We start from the raw sequence: 23,324 nt of genomic DNA on the forward strand, positions 1-23,324 counted from the left end.
AAGTAAAAAACCAAACAAAACACTTACTGATGCAAAGCAATGTTCCCCTTTAACTGGTGTTTAAATTTTTGCCCTAAATTTGATTTCTTATTCTGAAAAACTTGAAATGGGAGGTTGAACTGAGGGGTGCTAATACAGTTTCAACAAGAAAGACACTGTCATTCAAATGTATATACCTACATCACCGCCACTTGGAACCTTATTCGTTTGATAAATTATTTCTGACAGGATTGCTTAGAAATAACAGAAGTTAATTTTGCCTTGCAGCCTCAAATATGTTGGGACACAGACACACACACACTATATACACATACAGATCCATGCGTACGGAGATTTCTGTACTAATCTGCACTTTGTGCAAAACATTTCTGTTTTATATGAATGGCTACAGGAGATATTTGTCAACACTGAATTCCAATGGCAAGGAATCTGTTGGTTCAGGCAAGCCATAAACTGAACCTTAATTTAGTCTTTGTTCCGATTTTTCGGCCAATCTTATTTCTACATGAATTTACAAAAGAAACTCACTTTTTCAAAGTATGTCACAAAACTAAAACATATTCAGAGCAATGAGAATTCCTGCAGTCCTGTGAGTGACAGTACAAGAGAAATACAGCTCACATCCTTAGCAGCAGTGAAAGAAAAGTTCAATTTGGAAACCAAATGACAACAAAGAACACAGTACTGGAACTTTTTTACATGATACTGAGTGCCCTTAAACTGAGGTCAAGGGAGGATCTGGTCTATTAAGTTTTTTCTGTTCTAGTTTTTAAGACTCAGTTTGGAAAAAACTAGCTCATGTTAAAACTGACATATAAAATTACTGGTGCTGATGGGCTTTTCCAGTGTGGTAAAACATTCTACTGGTATTATTTTTGACAGGGCTTGTGATAACTAGTTGACATTTAGAGAAAACATAATGAACTTTTATTGTTATTATTTTGCTGCTGTTAATGGGCACAGATTTATTGATCTCCAGAAAACAGTGCCCATCTGAGACACATTGCCCAAATTCTTTATGGTCACGGAGCAGCACAAGAGCTGTAGATATCTGCAGTAAAACCCTCCACCTTGTTATTTATACGAATACATCTTGTATTCATACTAATAAAGAGCTTTAATATGTTTGACTAATGGCTGCAATTTGCAAAACATCCTTGCTCTTGAATGAAAGGCATTATGTTAAAATAAAGACCACCACACAAATACAGCTTGTGCTGATCTGAGAGACTACAATTCTCACTCTCAACTAGTAGTTTTTACCAAGACATTTATTATAATGTGCAGAAATATTTCAGTAAATTAAAAGTTAGATGTTTTCAGTACAGTTACTCATTTTAACATAGGAAGCTGATGCTACAAGGAAAGATCAGGACATAAAATAAAGAATGGAAGTGGGGATGGAATAAACAGCGTTCTGTTAAGTAAATGATACTTTCCTGGCTCTGTCAGGATACAAAAGCCCTAAAAAGCAAAATGTGTGTCACTGGGGCTGAAAATAATTCATGCTATTTGACAATCAAGGCCTTAAAATTGTGTTTGGAGGAAGTGGAGGAGGAAGATGGCAAGCACCACAACACAGAAATTCCATGCCACGTTTGAAAACAAACACAAGCACCCACGTAGAGAGGAAACCACCCGTTAATAGGTATCCAAGGTTCATCAGTCCCTGGGATCACTGTGGCTGAATAAATAGCTTTTCAGGAGGGCACATCCTACAGCTAGAGATGTTGAAAAATATGTGGGTGCTCAAAGGAATGAAAAGAGGAGACAGGTTTACGGACTTTATTCAGGGCCCGTCGAGGCAGCACTCCCATTCACTGCAATAAGCTTTGGATCAGGTTCAACATCCAAACGTAGTCCTCCCTGACTAGAATTGGCTGGTCACGTTGGAAACTGTTTGGGCAAGGTACCCCACCCATAAACAAAGCGCTCGGGGAGAGTACGGTAGTAAGCAACAAATAGTTTGTCTCTTTGCCAGGATTAGGGGTTGTGTCTCCTACTCGTTCACCCTCTGAGACAATAAAATGAAGGCTATAGTAAGGTGATATCTCTGAGGCAATCTAAGGAGGAATGCCACATGAATGAGGAGCGAGAGGATAAGGGTTCCTTCAATTTTCATGTCAAAAGTGGAAGAAATGAGTAAGGGATGGGCTACAGAAAGCCACTATCAGATGGATGCAGTGTTTCCATCAGCTCCTTTCTCTGGGATTGTGTAAGTAGGAAGAGGAATAGAAAGGAAATACAAACGTGAGCATGGAAAGAGAGTTCCACTACAGGAATTGCCACATCAGTGAGGTGGAAGACAGAGATACGCAAGTCCATTTGCAGGAGAAAGAGAGCGTAAACACAGTTAAGTGGATATTAATGAACGCTAAACAAGGATGGCAAGCCTGCTCTGAACTTACAAATCACATCCGCATTAATACCAAATGAGTTCATTAAGATTAACATTATTATGACGAGTATCAAAGGGATTAAAAGAGATTATGGCAAATAAGAGAGTCAGATAGGAATGAGATGTAATTACCTTCATATCTGGTTTATCTATAGCTGCAGAGAAAGACCCAGCATTCACTTCACACTGGAAGAACCTAACTCACATTTTGATCTGAAGTGTAATTTTCGACAAAGCTGATCTCAACATTTTGGGCTGAACACGGCCCAGGCATGTGCAGGGCAAGCAAAGGAAGGGTGGGAAGGTGAGCAGAGAGAGATGGGGAAGGGCGGAGGAGGAACGTTCCTGCCCCAGCACCCTCACCCAAGTGTGGGAGACAACTTGGTCTTCATGCCCCCCGTGTCCAAAACGTACCGTGAAGCCAGCCCTACCACCATCTCTGCCCAACACCTGGTCTGCTCTGACCCCAGCACTCGCCACGCCAACTCTGAAAACTTCATCGGGCTTCACAAATATCAGCCAAGTCTTCCAGAAATGTTTAAGGGAAATAGTCTCACTGTAGAGCTGGGAAAATTGAGGAATCCAGGGGCAGAGGGGTCACATTCAGTGAAATAAAAATAACCTCTCTGATTTTTACCTCTTGCATTTGTACTGCAACTGCAGAGCCAATTCTTTTGTGCATGCAGAGACCAGCTAAGGAGCACCAAATTATGGCTTAAAATCACACAGCTTATAGAGCAGATATTCTGCCAATGCACACATTCAACGATGCAGGCGGAAACGTTACTCGGGATCTTGATGGGGAAAATTTACTGGGACTCTTCCAGCCGGGCCCTGCTCTAGGCAGATTGCCTTTCTTCACATGCCGACTGCGCACGGTCGGCTCTCCAGTGCAAACATCACTTCCCAGCTCTGGTGTGTTTGGCCTCTGGTTTGTTTGACAGGTTACATGTGCTTCTGAATATATCTTCTGATGCTCATTTTCAGAGTGCTGTTAAACGTTTCTCTTGGCTGCTGTTTAAAAATTAGGTCCCTGAAGATATCATCCTTCAATAAGAAAATCCTCTTGCCAGAAGGCCCGGCTACAAATGTGTTGAGGCCGACTGTCAGAGCTGTTGACCTCTGACCATGGAGCTGTAAGTCCACAGATGTACCTGCACATTGGCTCCAAGGTAGCGCAAGATGGACAGCTAGCACTGCAAGAATCCAAAATGGGTAGCTACTTGCATTTTTTTTTGTCATCCAAGATGAATGTGCATTTCAAAAGCACCTGTCAGGCACAAATAGAGCTGTCTGGCTCCCATCAGGACAGTTATACCTCATTAATTGTTTGCTTTGTTGCTGCAACAGGAAATATACATACATACACACATTTATGTATGCATGTGGCGTTTACAACTGGAACTTTTTGAAAGAAGTCTTTAAAACTTCTTTTTTACTGTGGTGCTGTGTTGAAATCAGTTGTCAGAAGTAAATTGTATCTTAAGAGTTGTAACGCACTTCTGGAAGTGAAGAAGGATTTACATCTTCACACCCTCTCCCTAACTTCACCAAGCACGAATCAGCAGGGTGGAGAAGCTGAAGTTGCTTTGTGAAAGCCATGAGCACAAGGCAAGGTCATCCATCAGCCCAAACTGACTAAAGCACCAAGATGTTCTCCTTTGCTGCCCTCCCAGCCAGGTGAAATGTTAATAGCTAGTACCAGACAAGGAAGACTCCTATCCCCTGTGGAATGCAACCCAATGCCAAAAGACTTCCAGGCCACACTGCACAGCATATTTTATATGTGTTTTTATAAGAGAAACTGCAAGGACGCATTGCTACACAGGCAAAGATGGAGCGTGACAGCCTGTCATCCTCTGCCCAGTGTCTTGCCAACATGGCTAGACACTGTCCTAGGACAACACTGACAGTCTTTTCCCGCACAAAGTCTCCAGCCAGAAAAAGCAGGAAAGGAAAGAGTGAAGACAAGTCCACCCCAGCATCTGAAGCGGGCAGGCAAAGGGAAGAATCTACTCTGCTTTACTCTGATGGTCCATGGAGCTACACTTCCCAACATTTCTAGGAGAAAATATGAGTCAGAAATCCTACGGGAACTCCTGCAGCAGCACAGCTCCCTCCACAACCCACACATCCTCAACAGAGCACTGCGCAATCTAATCCATATGGTATATCTGCACTGCAACGTGGGCCAGAGCCGGGTGCGGCCTTACGTTAGGCTCTCAAATGATAAAAGTTTGGCACATGAGCAATTGTTTGTGCTTGAGCAGTTGTCTGAGGAGCTTGGAAATCAGGGCATTTAGGAAAACTTGCGAGTAAAGTGCGGGGACGTAACAGCTAGACACAAGATGGCTTTCCCTCCCTACCTGAGGGAAGGAAAGGCAGGAGCTGGTCAGGGGCTCTTGCCTTGTTCAGACTGAGATGGGGAGGTTTTGCCATCGCCGCAGAACAACACTGTTTGGTATTTTGCTCACACAGGCCCCAATACAGGTTGTAAAAAAGTGACCAAACCTTCAAGAGTGTGTTTAAGGCTATCTTTAGTTAGCCGAGCAAATCTTTAGTCCACTGCTGATCCAGTGGACACCAGTGCTTCACCCTGAGATAGAAATTCCCTGAAGGCAACACCTCCAAGAGCAGCTTCTTAAGAGCAGACAGCTCTTGACGCAGAAACCTGATGCAGAGCTCCTCCGAGCAGAACGGGTATCCTGAGGACACCAGCACACACCTGGTATCTCGCATTCATCCCACATCTAAACACAAGCGATGCCCGAGCAGGGGCTTAGTCAGTGTTAAACTCTGTGTGGCCCACCCTAAGAGTAATGTACTCACGGTGAACTTGGGGAAGAGGTACCTTTTTTACCTCCCCTCCCCAGAGGCTGTCAGCTACGTGGAAAAAAAGACTAAAAGGTCTGTAGGGAGACAGATTTAATAAGACAAGCACAGTGCTCTGTCCTGCTGAGGAAACCCACGTGGGCAGATGCCCCAGCTCCCAGGTAGTTCTGGAGATCAGAACCAGGACAGGAGGGGATCTGCCGTGCAGGGTTGGGACCTCCACGGTCCCAGCAACGGCAAGAGAGCAGCCCATCGAACAAGCAACGAGCCCGGGGCAAGCTAAGGATCTGAACGCTGCTGACAAGTGTTAGGGATGAAACACCGAGGCTCCTCGGGATGAGCTCTGCAGACTGTCTCCCTTAAATATTTTATTTTCTACAGCGGATTTCCAACAGTAGGAGCTTTTACTCACTCTGCTAGGCAGAGGCTGAACCACTCTCTTCGTACAGTTTCAAATTCGCCAGCTACACTGGAAGAACCACCCCTTTTTGCTTTTGCCTTTCTCTTTTTTTGCTTTCTCTGGGCTTTTTGTGAAAGAGACACCCAGTTTCAAGCCATTTAAAAAATATCAAAAAACCCTGGTGGAAAATAATTTGCAGCTGTGATAATATCACATTTTTTAAAATACCATAATATAGTTTTACTTTTAATAATAAAAGATAAAAAAGGGGAGTCTGTGAATAATTAGAGAGTGCAGTCTCAAGCCAGTTACAGTCACTGCAATTGATAATAAACTTAAAGCCCCTTGACAGCAGGTAAATGCTTTGCAACCCTGACCCCCTTCCTCTCACATTACTTAACAACCCTGCAGTTCCAGCATTACATCACCGTCCAAGCGATTGGTTCCTGCATTTTAACTCTCTCCCTGTCTCCTCCGATTAGGAGCAACACAATGATGGGGGGAAAAAAAACAAAACACAACAAACCACCAAACTTCTCTCAAGTTTGCTGTGCTCTTTGTTTGGGTTTGGTTTGGTCGAAAACCCAGCTTCTGCTGCTAAGAGTCGAGGTTACACGCACCAGAAAACAAACTCTGTCGAAGTGGAAAAGAGAGTGGGAAAGGGGGACTAGGGAGGGGAGGAGGAGAGGAGGAGGAAGGCGAGGGGGAGAAAAAAGTATATAGAAATCAGAAAAGGAAAAGAAAATTAAAAACAAACCTCATGGACATCACTGAGCCTGAATTCCCTGCTGAGGTGCAGAACATGAGAGCCCTGGAATGAGTGTATGTAGAACTTGAGCCAAAGCTTAACTAGCCCGAGTGAGTCATATCCTTCCCATTTGATTCCCGTCCAAATGATGATGTAATGCTCTGGCCCTCTCCCTCGCTCGCTCCGCTCGCTACACTACCTCCCTCCTCCCCTTTTCTCCTTTTTAGCTCAGTGCTGGTGAAGTCACCATTTAAATCTGGCAGAGCTGAAGCAAAAACTTCAATGTAACCAAAACAGCCCCAGGCCAAGTTCCAGACGTACTGAGACTCGGTGGTGCAATTGCCATTGGAAACGAGTAAACAGAGAAAGAAACAGTGCCGCCTCTGAAGGGCCTGCGCAGCTGCCCGCCGGATCACAGGAAAACCCAGGGACGGGGCTGACATGATTGACTGGGCTGATCAGAAGATATTACACACAAACGCGCTCGCTCCCACATGGTCCGGGCTTCAGGAAGATCCGGCGATTGGGAAAGGAGATCGAGCGGGAGACAAGGAGGGCAGCGGAGAAGCCGTGAAGCGGACGCAGCGTGTTTGTGTGGGTCTGGGGAGGATGAATAGCACTGATTTTACAGGTTATGCCGTAAAGACTGGGATTTCTCTGCCCTAGCTGCGCAGGGCTGGAATCGAGCCCCGCGTTTTTGAACGATAACTACAGGGCCGTTTCTTGGTACGCCTGCAAACATACAGGTGCAAGGCACTTTCTTTCTCTGCTACTTACAAAGTACCAGCAAAGCCCTGAGCTGTACAGCGCTGCAAGCTTATGAACCAACTCACTGCGGTGCTGCTGCTATTGCTACCCTGCCCTTCTGGTGTTTATCTCCCAAGTCTGGTATTTGTGATTATTTTTTTTTTTTTAAAGGATAAAGAATGTTTCTCAGTGGAACTTGTAATAATTTTTCATGCGCGCAACCATAAGTGATTGTGGTGCGAAGCACTTTGCTGCATCATACTGCAGTTTCTAAGTCCTCTTGATGTTAAATGCCTACAGGAATCGTGGCTGAAATACCTCCCGTGTCCTCCCCCATAGAGATTTTTTTCACTGTTCATCACTCACAATTAATTGTAGACAACACAGTACAAAACAGTTGCTCCACAAAAGAATGCAAAGCCCAAGTAATAATAATAAATAATAATAATAAATAATAGTAATAGAAAATGTCTAAGCACACATATCATCTCTCAGCAATCCACAGACTAACAGTTTCAATGTCAAACTGCAGAGACGTAAGCACCTGAAACACTGGAGAGATATTTAAAAGTGACCCCTTTCTTTATAGATCAAGAACTTCAGCATATTTTACAAAGTCACTTCACTCCATGTCTCAGAGTGAAATTCAGTTTTCTGACAGTCAATGGACACACCTAGCCCCTAAAATTCAGAAAACAACAGGAAAGCATCAAAGTCAGTGTTTTCTTTTCTTCCTTATAATGATGTGAGTTTGTGGAAAAGCAATTTCTATTGCCAAGCAGTATTTTACCAAAAGGTTGGTTTGTTTGTTGGGGTTTTTTTGGGGCGGGATTCATTACTCGATCAAAGGAGCGATGCAACAGAGATTACTGTAAAGTACCAAAGTTTCCTCCTGAGGATGCTCTTATGGTTATAAATTAGCATATATATCTATGGCTCAACACCATTAGCTTCAGTCATAGTTCAGTCATGAATTCAAATTATTTTTGTATAAGGTATATATGATTTTTCAGACAGAGTGAGAAGAGGAGAAAAACCAAGGGTTTACCCTATTCAATTAAAAAAACAGTTCTCTGCAGCAGGCTGACCTGCTGGATGACATCCTCAATTGATATTGATGCTGCAGCCACTCAGAGTGACACCTTTATCAAGCCAGGCAGCTCTGAATTAGAGGTGATCGGCCATAATTATTACTGGCGCCACTGAAGCCTGTGGCTTGACAGCATCAGATGTGGTTGTTATAAAGTTTGGTCCATTGTGTCAATGGCCTGTATAACTCATTTATGTCTGAATTACCAGCTATTGATTTTTTGTCTTCTGTAATGTAATAAAATAAAAGTTAGATCATTTCTAAACCTTTCTTTTAATTCCAGCCTTGCTGATAGTTTCATTTTAAGCTCAACCCACTTCTCCCTCTCCATTTTAAAAAAAGTGACTTCCAGCCCTTTTCTGTGCATGTCTAAGAGGTCATCTTCCCTCCCTCCTTTTTATTTTTGCCCTCTTACATTTACACTGCTGGATTACATAGTTGCTGCTCATCTGGTGATGCCACTGGCATTGCTATACACACTGCCATGGGCCTGGGACAGATCCCTGGCTCAGAACACCTTCAAACTGATTGGGAATGTGTCTACAACCGAGGCACAAACTGACATCATCAGGCCCACTTTTGGAGGGAAGGAAGCTGCCACCAAAGAGAAAAATTATTACCCTGAGGAACCCAGGTTACCCTGAGGCTTCTTGTGCCTGTGTATCTGTTCCTGCAGCCTTTGTCAGTGAACTGTCCTCTTTCTCACTCCTCTGAAAGACCCACACTTCCACCACCCTGCTGTATTCAGAGCAAAATGCAACCAAAAAGATGATGCAAGAGCTGCAGAGTAGTTCGCTGTCCTCCTGAGGCTTCAAGCACTTGCCTGGCAACTGTGCTCTTTCCAAAAGAAAACTTTGTTTACCAGAAGCAAAAGCAGACGCAAGAGCAGACCCATTGTCCATTTGTGAGCATCTTAATCAAAATATTACATATTTGTATGGCAAATGGCCCTTTTAATTACTATTACTTTTATGCACACAAACTCAGAAGAATTCAAGTGCCTTGAAAACAGTCTTATAGAAGATATTTCCAGGAGTTGGAGCGTTTTCTGAAAGGAACAAGAAAGATCCAGGCAGCCTAAACTGCCAATCATTTTTACATGACGTGTTTACACTGAAGTCTCATTTCAAGAAGCAAACTGCTTTAAAACAGAGCTCATGCTCCAAATGAGTTAAAAACATATTTGTGCCTGCTGGTGGGAATACAAAAGGTTCTTTCCAGGCAGGTATTTGCAAGGCCTATTGATTTTTTCTTCCCCCTAACAGGAAACACTGTTTTCCCATTTTCCTTCCTGTGACAAACCAGTTAATGATAAAGAATGTCCTGTGCTCAGAGGAAATTCCACTTGCATGCAAGAGCTCCCTCTTTATCTGTTTACTTGTCTGTCTTTTCTTTCTCCCCCCACTCCACCCCCAGCCTTCAATTTCCATGTTCAGCCACGCTCAAGAATAGGGCTGTTGTGATGAGAGTTGTGGGATGTTTTAATTCTAATGGGAGCCTTCTTCAAAGTAGCGCCCTGGCCAGCACAGTTATGACTCCAGCTTAGCTGTCTAGTTCAGGAATGCTTGCAACACCCTCCCTGCAGCATGTTTCATCCTTGGGGAAAGGGTGGTGGGGCACACCACAGATGTTCGGTGTAACAGAAACTCAACAAAAATCACTCCTCCTGCTGAAAGTTTCCAGTCTGAACAACTAGAAAGCTCTGAATTTCGAGAGCCCAAATGTCAGAGCGCGCTGGGATTATCTCAAAAGTGCATTGTAACAGGGAACTGGGTGTACTACAGTTGAGATTGCGGATGGACAAATCATCAGTGCTACATGCATTTTAGGTGAGTGTATCACATACAGCCTTTGGGACTGACTTACGCCTGTTTCAGTCAGCGGCCCGAAGCATCGGCTAAGACCCTATCTGTGGATGAAAGCTGTATAGCCCGATTATTTTTTTCTCCGCTACTTGGCTCTTAAAGAGGCTTGATTAAGAAAATATTCTGTAATAGTGGTCCTACACTCAGGAAAGTCTCATTTTCATTCTGACATTATTTTTCATTTCTAACCCAAGAGCCTTACAGTCCCTGCGGAATTAAAGAGGCCAGATAATTTCAGGGTTAAATAAGCTTTAATGACTATCACATGTATGGAACCTTAAACCTAGTATTAAAAATTATTTTTTTAAAGTGGCATCTCTTCCTTTTTTAATTTAAAATAACCATCCAGGTGGTTTCCTAAGGATTTCTTTGCAAATTGCTTCCAGTGAACCTTTTCAGTTACAGACCACTGCAAACCCATGTGGTGTTATTCAGTGTTCAGTTCAACTTGGGTGTCCCGTGTTTTCGTAGTGGACAGAGGGACTGTCTGCACAAGTGCCTGCACAGGGAGACTGTGAGGTCTGAGCTGGCTAGCTGTCACTAGCAAGGACGTAAGAATGTATAGGTCCACCAATTTCAGCAGAATTAAAGTAAGGCAGGGTCACAGGTGGATTTTTCAAATTGCTCATGAGATAATGGGACTCATGTTCCAAAGTCACTTGGGTGCTTGGGAAAAAAACATTCTCCTTTAAGGAGACTCAGGTCAAAGTGCTCAGCATTGAGCTGTATCAGAGGTAGAGCTGGTTTTTCTATGAGCTCTCCATATTGTTATGAAATAGAATATGTGGAAATATCCTTTCTGAGAACTGCCCCAGATTTCTTGTATCTAAGCACTGTAAGAAGCTGGATTGGACTAAGTCTAAATGAATCCTGGAACAAAGATCTCCCTCTCTCACTCATATGCACAAATGTCCTGCTAATTTAGAAACACACCACTGAAAATATTTAAAGAAGAAGAACTAGCAAGAGTTTGGGTCCAACAGCTCTGGAGACAGGTATCTGTGACAATCCATGCAGATGTGCAATGGGCATGATGGCCAGGAGACCTCCCCATAACATTTTGGCAATGAATCTTAGCCCAAATCCTCAAGAATGATCTCAAGATAAGAAACCCTTCCCTGGGGACAGTCCTAAGCACGTCAGTGCCACTTGGGATCATGTTTTTGTGCTGGGGACACTCAACCACTAGGAAATGGAATTGCCTTCTTATTATACACTCGCCAAATAGCTGTGGGCCAGTGATGAGCGGCTGACCTGGAAGTGAAGAGCTCTGTATCTAATTACATATCACTCAGTCATCCGGTCTGAGTAGCCAGCTATTTTATTACAGCTGTAAACCACAAATACCTAAGACAAATAATGTAGCAATTCATGCAAAATAATAAATAATGCTTTACATTTCTGTAGAAACTTTCACCCTGAAAGATCCCAAAGCACCTTGCAGGCCAGCCATAAAAAGTCATGCAACGCAATTACCCTTGACATGGGAGATGGCAGCCAGCCAGCCAACAGCACAGGAGTGCAGAGGGGAGATGTTGACTAAGAACAGAAGTAAACAGCTGCAATTATTTTAAAAATGCCATGTAATCTTTAATGTTCGTGCATAATGAACAGGAGGTTTCCTTCCTCCTGTGTGCTTCTAATTACTCTAATGGGTAATTAGCATGTGCTGGTTGAAAAGTGGAACCACTGCTTTTTTTAGAGTTGCTTGAAGAAGCCTTGCCATCTGTGTACCCTAAATATTTTTGACCCCAGACCTCAGATATCTTAATCCTTAGTGTGAACCTCGGCAGACTTTACCTGTTTACAGTTGAAAACTTCTATCACATATAGTAACATCTCAACTCTTACAACAGGGAAAAGGATCTGGGTGTGATGTTCTTTCCCCATTGTGCTTCTAATAGACAGAAAAGTAAGCTGAAATTGCAAAATCTGGATTAAAAGAGCAAACTCATATACTGTAATTACATATGTGCTGCGGAGCACAGTATGGTAAGCACTAAACAATAGTAGGGATTAGCTCTGAAACAAATTTTAGTCTTGCCCTAAACTGTCGTCTTCATGCGCTTTTGTTAGCCCTCATCTTTATTTTTTAGCATGATAAAAATAATTAATATTCTAATGAAGCTTAAAAAATAAGCAGAGCTCTGGGACTCTGTTCCAACTGGAAAAGGAGAATGCTGGGACTCAGATCACCCTCATTACAGCAGCATAGATTTACAGTGCTATCTGACAAAAACACACACATCACTTGCTTTTAAAGATATGTCCTCTTTTCCTAGTAATCCAGCTGATAATACAATATTTCCCCCACAAAAATGAACAGCTATAACCGACCATTAGGAAGCATTTGCCGGACTCTTGCTGGACAAACTGACTTAAGTTTTGAAGTTCCATGTATTATGGGTAGCCAAGTAATTCTGCTGGTCCTGGCTCATCCTCAGGCACAGAGTTTACACCATTCAATCACTATCAGGATGATGAGCATTCATTATCCAAGTGATACCGTTTTTAACTTGGCTCTATCCAAAGATCTGAATTTAATTTACATCTAGCATCTTGACACCTAAACGCCAGCCTCTTTTAGTACAGATTAGAATTTTTCAAGAATGTTTCTTAAAACCAAAGAAGTCTGCAACACAGAGACTGAGATGCAGCCACAGCTAAGGGCCAGCCTGCAATTCCCCAATTTGCAGTGACTCCCATGGAAACATAATGTAATGTAAAGTTTTCAGCATAACAAGTCAGTCATAAGAATTAAAACTCTATTGTTGACAGCATAAAGCTATTACATGATCAGACATTTTATTTTAAAAGGGAAAACTATTGCCTTTTTTTTTTTGGTAATTGGAATTAAACAGGAAATCCTAGTTCAGTTTGCTTCATTAGTAACTTCTCCAGTCACAGACTCATATCTGAAATCAAGTGAGGTCCATCTGTACCCACTTATGTTTTTAGGATTTACATACTATGTTTAGTTCTCCAATGCTTTTCTTCTGGAAAAGTATGGCTATCTATTATCTCTAAACATATTAAAAACAAACAGATCTCTCACAGACACTCACACAAATCCTTTCAGGACTCCGAAAAGAAAGCATCTGCATTTTACTGACATCAGAGTTACACCACCAGTTTTGCTGTAATGATAAATGAAAGAGAAATTATTTCTAACCACTTCCACATTCTGTGGGGCAGGATGTTGCTTTACTTTTAACACCAGTTTCTATGAATTAAAACATACAATTTTTCTAGTCTTGCATTAAAAACAAAACAAAACCAAAGAACAAACCCAGAATAAAAAAAAATTAAGCTACAAAACATGCACATACACTGAAATACCCAGTGGGTAAGTACGTATTCCACACAAACTGTGCCTACCAGATTTACACATGGAAGAGTCATCTGCTGGGATACCCTCTAACACTAGCCTGTTCCTGCCACTGTGCAAACCCAAAGGGTTTTGTTTGTCCTTAGTGACCACAGCCCGTGTCAGTGAGGCACTTCTGTAAATTCTGCATTGGAAAAATCTCACTGGCATGCTGGCATCCCTGGTGACTTTTCACATAAGGACAGAAGATTAATTTTCTGTTGAAAAATGAACCACAGTCAGCTCAATTGTAAAAACCCCAACAAACTAGACTGTTAAGTTGTTTAAATGAGAGAAAAAGATTATTATGGAAACAGGATAAACAAATTAAAACAATGGTGACTAACTCATCTGAGAACCTGTGGAGTTCACTTACAGCCCAAGATTCTAACTGAAGTGGACACTTCTGTGAATATAGCTGAAGAGTTTCGATACAAAAGAAGCAGCGCCTGGATGACTTTCCCAATTTAACTGGGATGTACCCCTTCAGTTTTTAACCTTCCAAATAATCCTGAGTCTTTGCTGTTTCTCTCTTGCCTACCCAAAACCTTCCGTTTGTTTCTTCCTTTCAAGTAGCATGAATTTAATTTCTTAGCATTTAGAAATTTTCTACTTTGTCCCTCGTGTTCAAGCTTTTGTGCGTTAATTATTCTGCATGGAGATGCCAATCTGAATTCAGCTTGAAACCACTTCAGGGCTTATATATTCTTGTAATTGCTTCATAACTGGAACATATGTCTCACCACCCTGTACGTCAATAGTTGCGACATCGTTTTCTCTGGCTTTTACCAATGCAATTTTACCTCTTTCATATCCGTCCAGACTACTGCTGCAAAGACTTTTTTCCCCAACCCTTTGCATTGAACATGCCAGCTCTCTCTGTGTATCCCTTAATCAGCTCAGTCTTTTCTCCTGAAGTTACTTACTTTCATTTTCAAGACCCTTGGTAACCAAACTCCCCCCTCACCTTCCCCAGCATGTTTTCATCAGTATTAACAATTAGCTCCAGGTCAGTCCACCGTGCCAGTCTAATACCTCCCAATGCCCCGGGAAAGCCATCTTATTTAAGAGGGCTGGTACCTAGGAAATGGGCCGACCACCACAGAAGCTTCCTGCCACTCCGTGACCACTTACCACTAGCCATGAGCCCTCCTCCTACGTAGCCGTTTCTGGATGACGAGTTCCCAGCTGCTTCTGCTTCTTCTTCTTCTTCTTCTTCTAGAAATTTTATTAGTCCCCCCTAGGCACAGCCTTGCATTTTTTAATATTGAATTTCATTCCATTGCCATTACTTCAGTACTCAAAGCTCATCCAAGGGTTTTTTGTTGGTTTTTCTTTTTCTTTTCTTTTTTGTATGATATCCAGGTCCTTCTCTGTATTGCCAATGTCTCCAAACCCTGCGTCACCAGCAGTACTTGTTATACTCGCATTACCATCATTAATGAAAACACTAAAGACAGTCAGGACTGTAGTGAACACTGCGTAGCTCCACAAGCAGCCTCCTCCAACCTGACACCTTCCTTTTCAAACACCACACGGTTCTTTCCCCTCCAGCAAACCCCATTTTTAAGCACGCTGAACAAAACCTACCTGCCCTATTTCCTAGAGCAGATTCCCCTGCATTAGCTGTAGTTGTTGAGCAGCCTGCAGCTGTCAGCAGCTTTTACTGAGTGGGAATTTGTCAGCGTGAGTAACAGTGCAGGACAAAGTTTACCCTTATTTACTGATTCCCTCCCAGCCCTGCCTGAAATTTCGCTTAGCTGATAGACTGGGATAAGCAACCTTTTGGAAAGTTTTGAAGAGGAGAAATGTTTTAATTACAACGGAGATAAATAGTATTAATAGTACTGAAATATTTAAGCAACATTTCAGATGTCTGCTGACTCTCAGCAGTTTTATCAGAGGAATTTTGCATCTGTGCCTCACAGGCATGAGAAGCCCCCTGTGTTGCTGCGTGCCGTTCTGCTCTGATTACTCTCATTATTAGGCGGTATCATTATATAGAATGTTCGGTGTTCCTAAAAGGGATTTCAGGAATGCCACAGCAAAAAATGGATGGTTTGTTTACTTGATTAATGCTGTGATCTATGATTACAAATCTGTCTACTGTTGCTTTCACAGGAAATTATTTCAAGAACTTCACTTCTGGGTGTTGCTTAACATCCAGCACCGACTCCACTATAAACTCATACACATGATTTATCTGGTGGCCAGCATGTGTGGGAGGAAAGATCTAGGAGACTGACAAAACTCTTCACTCCCTCTAACTTTCAGGCCATCAGATGTAGAAATCTAGACCGTTACACTCCTAAGCCTGTTTGTAAATCCTCAGCCAATGCAAACTATTAATATTGAGCTGAGTGAGTGCAAAATGAAAGTGATTAGGCACATCCTTTTTCAAAAAAAATTATATGCACATGTTTTACTAGCTCTAAACGTTAAACCAGCCGATTACATCATACCAACACAGTAAAAATTACTCCAAGGTAACCTAGGAAACTGTTTTTACTAAATAACAACTGAGTCCCTTCATTTAATCTCAATTCACACAAAACGCAAGTTTAGCTTAATCTCCCTCCGCAGCAATCTCATGGTGTAATTCCACGCTGTCTGTTCAGACTGGCCGGGATGCTCTTGCTGTTCGGTTCGTAGGGCGAAGCTCTCCGGGGACTGCAGCAGGGCTTTCTCAGATGAGGGGCCCTTGTCTGTTGTATTTGCTATTCTTGGTGGCCTGCCAGCAGCCCCAAATTTGGCAAGGTTCAGAGCACAAGCTACAGTCGGGTTGCTTGATTATCATGAATGTTTTTATTTTTATTGGTCGGTTAATATGTTTTCACTTTGCTGTGTTTTAATTTCACTTTGGTTGTCCACGTTGGCTATTCTGTGTCTCCAGCCTAAAGAGACCTAAGGATGGAGAGCCATCACAGTCATCACCTAACTCTTACCCAGGACAGCTCATAGATTGTTGTTCCTCTGTATTTTGGAGGACAGTTCATGAAATCTCCATTCAGTTGCATCTGATTCCTTAGTTGGTCAGCATTTTCAGAGTGCTCAAACGAACAGGTATTAAATGCTTGCAACTACTCTTAAAGAGTTTTAGTGAAACGGGAGCTGATCAGGTAAACACGAAGCAAACCCAGAATGAATTCTGGGATGTGACTGATGTGATTTCACCTGCCTCGCTGCTGTGCTCATAATACACATATATAGGGGCATATATCTCACGCACACCTAGATAAAAGATATTATCATATAGAAAGTATTATATGTATATATAAATTATAAATGCGACTATGTAAAAACACAAAGCTGACGTAAAGGAGTATTACAGGATGAATGACATTAAAACTTATGTTTACAGTTGTATCTTCATTTTAATTCTATCTCCCTTTTTTAGATACTTTTAAAACTTTCCAAAACTTTCCCTTTTTAGGCTGCAATACTGCAGGCCTAGTCTTTGCCAGATAATGAATATTTGAAAAAATATTTCCTTAAACCATTTTGTCTGTCTTTTTTATAAGGACAGTGAAAAGTGTAAAGAGTCGTACAGTCAGAAACCCTGGGAACTGAGAGTTGAACTTTGCCATGAGAACAGTCCACGAAAAAAATGCTTTGGAGTGCATTGATAAAAATTTTATTTTACTTGGTGAAGCCCTTCAAAGTTTTGTTTTGTTTAGGCCAGTTATGTTTTCCACAAGTTATCTTGCTAAGCTTTAGATCATGCACCTAAGAAAAACAACTCTATTTTTCATTTCAGCTAACCTGCCTTCCATAAAAAATTTATAGGGACTAAGAAAAAGGTCTGTAAAGTGCCGAGTGCTAGTGAATTTAGAAAGAAGCATAGATGAGAGACAGGCTGATATGCCGTCTGTAACTCAGCTCAGCTCATTTGCAAGAAATGTTTTCATATAAGAGCTTTCTGTTTTGTCTTCTTCACACGTATATTTGATCTAATCTGTTGGCTCTCCTAGTCTACGATACCAATTTTATTCTTCCTGTTCTCACTTACTCAGCCTACTCCAGGCTACATCTGTGACCTCCTAGTCCTTCTGCTCCCTTCCATCCCATCTCTTCCCTTGCAATAAAAATACCAGCCCCTTGAAGTCTCATTCTTCTTTTTCCTGAGTAAAAACTCCCAACTGAGTTCACCAAACTACTCTTCTTTTTTCAAATCCAACCCAAGTAACATCCTTCATATTGCCTATCTGCATTGAGCTAATAAGCAGCAAAACCGGCACAAGGGACCACCTGCATTATCTTTTCTGCCTAAACATATTTCCATTGAGCTAAACTTTCTTTCCTGCATACAAATTTCCTCTTGCTCAGTAGCCTTGCCTCTCATTCCGTAGTCTTGCAAACAAAGTTATCTCATTTAGAAACACTGTACCTTTACAAACTGTTTTTAAAAACATGTTTTTAACATTTCCCAGGTAACACTGTAAGCAGCAGGTAGAAAATGGACTGAAGGCTGATAGAAGGGATATAAATAGCATAAAATAATAAGGATCCTTTTTTCATCAAAACAGTCTTAATGACTGAGAAAATTCAGAATTCATCTGTTTTACAGTCTAAACTGTTGCTAAAAATGTTTTTTCAAACATTTACCACAAGGTGCCAGCAGTTCTTTAATGCTTTTTTATTTTCAATTCCTGCTGTATACACTCAAAGCAGGAGTACAATGAGGGAAAGACTTCAGCCAGGGAAGTCGTAAGGGGTATTAGTGCCAGGATCAGAGACCATTCATAGAGAACAAGATCCCAGGCATATACTAGTACCTTCAAAAGAAAAAAAAAAAAAAAAAGATGAAGATCAGGTTTAGTAATTTGTACAGAGGTAAAAAGTATGCCAGTTTGTGGTGGTTTGGGGTTTATTTGTAATTTTGAAACCAGACCAACTATAGTAGTCCAGCCTATAGAGAGGATACTCAGCTACCAGTGTCTGTTTTGCCCAGATCTTATCCGCTACAAAAATTAGAGAGAGGGAGTAAATACCTTATACAATATAGCAGCAACCACTCTCTTCAGATTATAACACCTCCTAATAGCGGGAGACTTACACAATACTGCTGTAAACTACCTACTGGAGGGGGGGGAAGTCTTACCTAGAGTGAGAGATGAGGTGTGCTATGCAAAGCCATCTACCATTTGTAAATTTCTTAATAATAAAATATCAATAAGGACTTATTGCAGTCAAGTGGAATTGTATTCCAATTAATGTTAGCTAGATACAGTTGATCTTAGTACTCACTACTATTAGATTTAAACAACCATGTTGGTGAAGTTTTACCGATACTTAAGTATCAAAGCCAGACTTTCAACAGTGAATTCAGAATAATTCAGTACTAAACCAGCAGAACTTAAAAGAGGCTGCCTTCTCAGTCTGTTTTATTACGTTTTCAATCATATGCCTATAACATGAAAGGTTATTATAAAAATTACCTGCAGGTATCCATACATGTTATATACACCCCATTAAGTCTTAATATTTTATACACACACAGCTCTTTTCACTCAGAAAGGGTCACAAAGCAATTTACAAAGAATATACGCAGAACTTACTTGAGACATTTAATGCAATATGGTCTCCCTTCATAGAGATACATGACTAAACATCCCCAATGAGTAATATGGCTAGCAGCCATAACAGCCTCAGGCTGTGATCTGGTCTGCTCTCATAAGCTAAACAGGGTTGGTCTTGGCCAAATGCATTTGGGAGCCCTCCAAGGAAATCCCAGGGTGCTTCAGGAAGCAGAGCTGGTGATTCAGTAGGTGGCACACTTCCCCTGGAGTCAGCACTGAACCAACCACTCCAAGGGAAACGTTGGTAGGTGCAACACAATTAACCAAATGGGATCTCAGGCAGGATCCCTCAGCTGAGACTGGTCATTTGTCACACTGTCAGGATTTATTAGTGAAGCTATGGATTCTGCAATTAAAAACAAAGAAGTTGTTGCTGCTGAGCAGTCCTCCCTCTGCAGAGCTCTTTTAGTTTGGAGAAGTTGAAAGAATTTATTTCTAGCTTTTTCAGTTGCAAACGTTTTTGTTTCAAATGGGAACCATCTGTAAGTGCTGCTGGTCTTCTTGGTCCTCACCAACACCAAGAAAATTTTTTAACTCCTACCCAGATTTTTAAACGTAGTGCTTACACAGTTAGGTATGCGAATCCTTTCCTTCGCATCGGTAGGTACCATCTGAAGTACGACATCTACTTTTAGATAGCGTTCCTAGCTAAAGGTGGGCCAGTCAGAGAGAACCCTTTGGACAGCTAAAGAAACACTCTGAAGTCTAGAAGACGAGTAAGGACAGACTGAGCAAACTGGTTAGTCTACAGAAGACAAGGCAGAGGGCCGACGTAATACATTTTCAAATACACAAGAGGCTGCTAAAGACAGAAAGAAAAAATAATTTGCATCAAGGTGGGTTCAGGTTAGACTGAAAGAAAAACGTCTCAAAGCAAATATGGTTAAGCACAGCAATAGGATGTGTGCTCTGCATTTCTGGAGGTTGTCAAAAACACATTAGAGATATTTCTGTCAGAAATGATGTAGATGTTACTTAATCCTACTTTGGGCAGAGGATTGGATGAACATTTGAAGTCCCCTCCAGCCATATAGCTCAATGATTCCATAATTTTTATGAAAGCAAAAGATTTATAGATTTGGCATTACAGATTTCTTCCTATTTATATTAAGTTTAAAATAATAATACTTCCACCCCACCAAAAAAAGCCTGAAACACATCACATTTGATAGCCTTAAAAAAACATGCCATGATTTTAAGGGGATGACAGCAAAAATTACACATTCTTAAAAATTTTATGCAAAATTAATCTTATGATCTTGTTCTTCTTTTATATAGACATAACGAGAGCTTTCCACTGTTCTTTCCTTGAAAAGTCACAGAGAAGAGCTGAGTTTCACATCTGAGTCAACAAGCAATGCTGTGAACGATGAAGAATCTACTAATGCCTGGAAAAGTGTCAGGTCATTTTTTATTTCAAGAAGAAAAAGGGGAAAATAGGGGAAAAGGGAAAAAGGAAGACATTCCCTGAAGTGTTAGTATGACCTCAACAAACACACCAACTTTTCCCAGAGGCTTCGTCATCAATTGAGTACCTGTTTAGCTGCTGAGTTCAGGGCAGTTTGGGTCTCCCCCCTGGAGCAAAAGTTACAGTGCTGGTATTAACTGATAACCCTTTTAGCTGATGAGGCCTCTTCCACCCTGCATTAAAAAAGCTAAGGATGAACATAGTCCCAGAGAATATATTGCTAAAGTCTAGCTTATACATCCTTGAAACTTCCCCTCCTTTCCCTGTATTTTTTTCTCTTTTGAACAAAGGCAAAAAAATACAAAGCTACTCAGTAATTTGGATGATCTGGGGGAAGAGGTTTTTGCCAAGTTATTTTTTGGGGAAGGCCATGTGGGTAGATCATTGTCACACTGGCGAGAGATGAAGAGCCAGCATATAAATATAAGAAGAAGAAAGGTTTAACACACCCCGAGCAGTACTGGCATGCGGCCCTGAGAAAAAACATGCTTTTGGGTTGCGATGCTGAGTAGAGGGGTCTGGGGCTGCAGAGGGGAAGCCATCCTTGGTCCTTTGATTGCTCCCCATGCTCATGAGAAAAGGACATAATTTCCTGCAGTAAATATGTATATACTGCAAAATATTCCTGATACTTTCAACAATTCCTTTTCTAATTCAGAACTACAATACAGCCCCTCAGGTTTTGCTTGGCAACCTGTGTCAAAGCAGAAAAAACCCCTGAATGTCAGTAAATTAAATTTCTTATAAACCTTAAAATGTTTTTTTCCTACGATTTAGGAAAACAGTTTCACAATATAGATAGGCCAACATGTATCTGCTAATTGCCTTTGTTAGTTTGCAGGCACGTAATCAGATTTGTTAGAAAAATAGCCTCACAGGAGAAGGCAGAGTTTATTCTTCAATGAATGGCTCTTAACTGAGATTTACAGTACAGACAGATTACAAGCTTTACTTTCTCCCCAGAAAGAAACAAAGAATGGAGCCCTTCTAAACAAAATATTCAAACAATTCAAGAGCCTAAAGAAAGAAAAGTCTCTCCTCTTCTTGGCTAGACAGATTTGATACCTTAATGACTGTAACATTTTAACAGCTGTGGGAAAACTGACATTAAAAAAATACCCAGCCCAGAAACATGGTCTGTGTACAACATCTTTGAGCTCTTATGTTTTATTAGCAATTTGGATTCATTACTGTTTTAAGGAGGAAGGAAGGGAGGTAGATGTTCCTGAGAGCTGTTTCTCTAAATGTATTAACCAGAGATTTCCAAGCATGATTTAATATAACACAACCCGATCCTCAAAAACTAGCTAACGGGTGAGATGTCACCATTTATCCCTTCATTGAAATTCATGCTCCGACACAAGAGGTCAAAGCAGGTATTTGAGCGATCTTCCTTATGAAAATGAGATAACCTCCTTTCATCCCAAAGCCTGCTCTCTTCTTGCCCCCCCCTCCCTTCCAGCCCGATGCTAGGCGGCAGCTCACGGTTACCACACTGTCACCTTCCTTTTGAATTATGATGCTCTGAAAGAGTGCTGTAGTATTTAATAGCCTGAGATCACAGGCTCTCCTGACACAATACTTAACCAGGTTCTGCCTTTCTTTCAGTGTGCTCATTATTTGCACATGGTCTATGACATCCAGGGAGAATATGTTATCACACAAGTTCTCTTTTCTCCCACTGTTTGCTCTTCCATTGTATTTATCTCCCTTACCTGACAGGTTCTCGACTGTGCTGTCAATTTTGTCAAAAAAAGAGCATTAGCGCAGATTTGGGAGGCCCTGTTCGCTAATCTTTCAGGAATCCTAAGGTGCCCTTTAGGATTTAAAACAAACACTGAAGCCTGAAAATGACTTATGTTCCGAAGCTCAACACCCACCTTCTGATTATCCCATTAGAAATCCCTCGAAGTCTGTGTTCAGACTTCATCAGTCTCCACGAGTCAGACCTCAGGGTGGAGAAATGGACATGATGAGTGTTCAGAAATATTGCACAGGGAGACACTGAGAGACCGTCTTGTGGTAAGAGAGTTTTAAGGAGTAGTTCTGCTTAATTACAGCCATATTGAAGCTGTGCTTTTGGGAGGGATATAAATAAGGTGGCTAACAAGCTGAGACAAAAAATGCTCTTCTTTTGCCCTTATAGACTCTAAGATCCCAATTTTGTTATGCTTAAAAGGGTTTGTTGTTTTATTTTTAATACCTAGCTTCCTCTCCCACCTCCCTCCCTCATTAGGATAGGACTGAACAGCAAAATGAGATTTTATTATTTGAATATATTATAAATTCAATTTTTCCCTAGGATGAAGGCCAGCAATTACGCTTTTAAGTAAGCCATACAGCTGTCTAATGCAGAATAATCCTCTGCTTTTAATAACAATTTACATCCAGGCCATGGGTATTATATCCTCTTTTGCTGATCAGAGAGCTCTTCAGGGAAGACCACAGCTCTGGATCAAGCAACATTGGTGATGCCCTGAGCTGGACAGTCCTAAAAATGCCAGATGGGCTTAGGAGTTGGTCCACACGCTGAGGAACATTCGTCCAGTGCAGCAACCCATGTATGAGTTAACAAACTCAGTGACTTTTCCAGAATATAAATGCCAGCTCCTGTGTCAATGATACTTTAGGTTGTTACATTCGGCTTCTTTCAGAATTATTTTGCAGTCTCACTGTATACAGTGGTAATTTTCTAACGTATTCTAGATGCTTAAATACCTGAAATGATGATCTCTGTATACCGGGGGGAAGTTCTGCACCTAAAGTAGTCAGTAAAACAGCTCTTCCTACATTTATCCACATTATCTTCTTTTCGTGTGCATGCCCGCAC

The 23,324-nt window shown here is 41.4% G+C and overlaps 1 protein-coding gene across 10 annotated transcripts in view; it reads right to left on the bottom strand.

The window, feature by feature from the left end:
* CREB5 (cAMP responsive element binding protein 5) overlaps positions 1-23,324 on the bottom strand; it is a 261,478-nt gene that overhangs the window by 96,503 nt on the left and 141,651 nt on the right. Inside the window, exon 1 of one of the 10 annotated variants that reach the window (XM_054817771.1) lies at positions 6,388-6,446. The exons of the other annotated variants lie outside the window; for them this stretch is intronic. Within the exon in view, the coding sequence (XP_054673746.1) occupies positions 6,388-6,434 (47 nt within the window). The 5' untranslated portion in view covers positions 6,435-6,446. Of the gene's footprint in view, positions 1-6,387; positions 6,447-23,324 lie in introns of those variants that run through there. 10 annotated transcript variants of the gene reach the window in all.

This window comes from Grus americana, chromosome 2 (genome assembly GCF_028858705.1).
Source record: "Grus americana isolate bGruAme1 chromosome 2, bGruAme1.mat, whole genome shotgun sequence".
In the NCBI taxonomy this organism is placed as follows: domain Eukaryota; kingdom Metazoa; phylum Chordata; class Aves; order Gruiformes; family Gruidae; genus Grus; species Grus americana.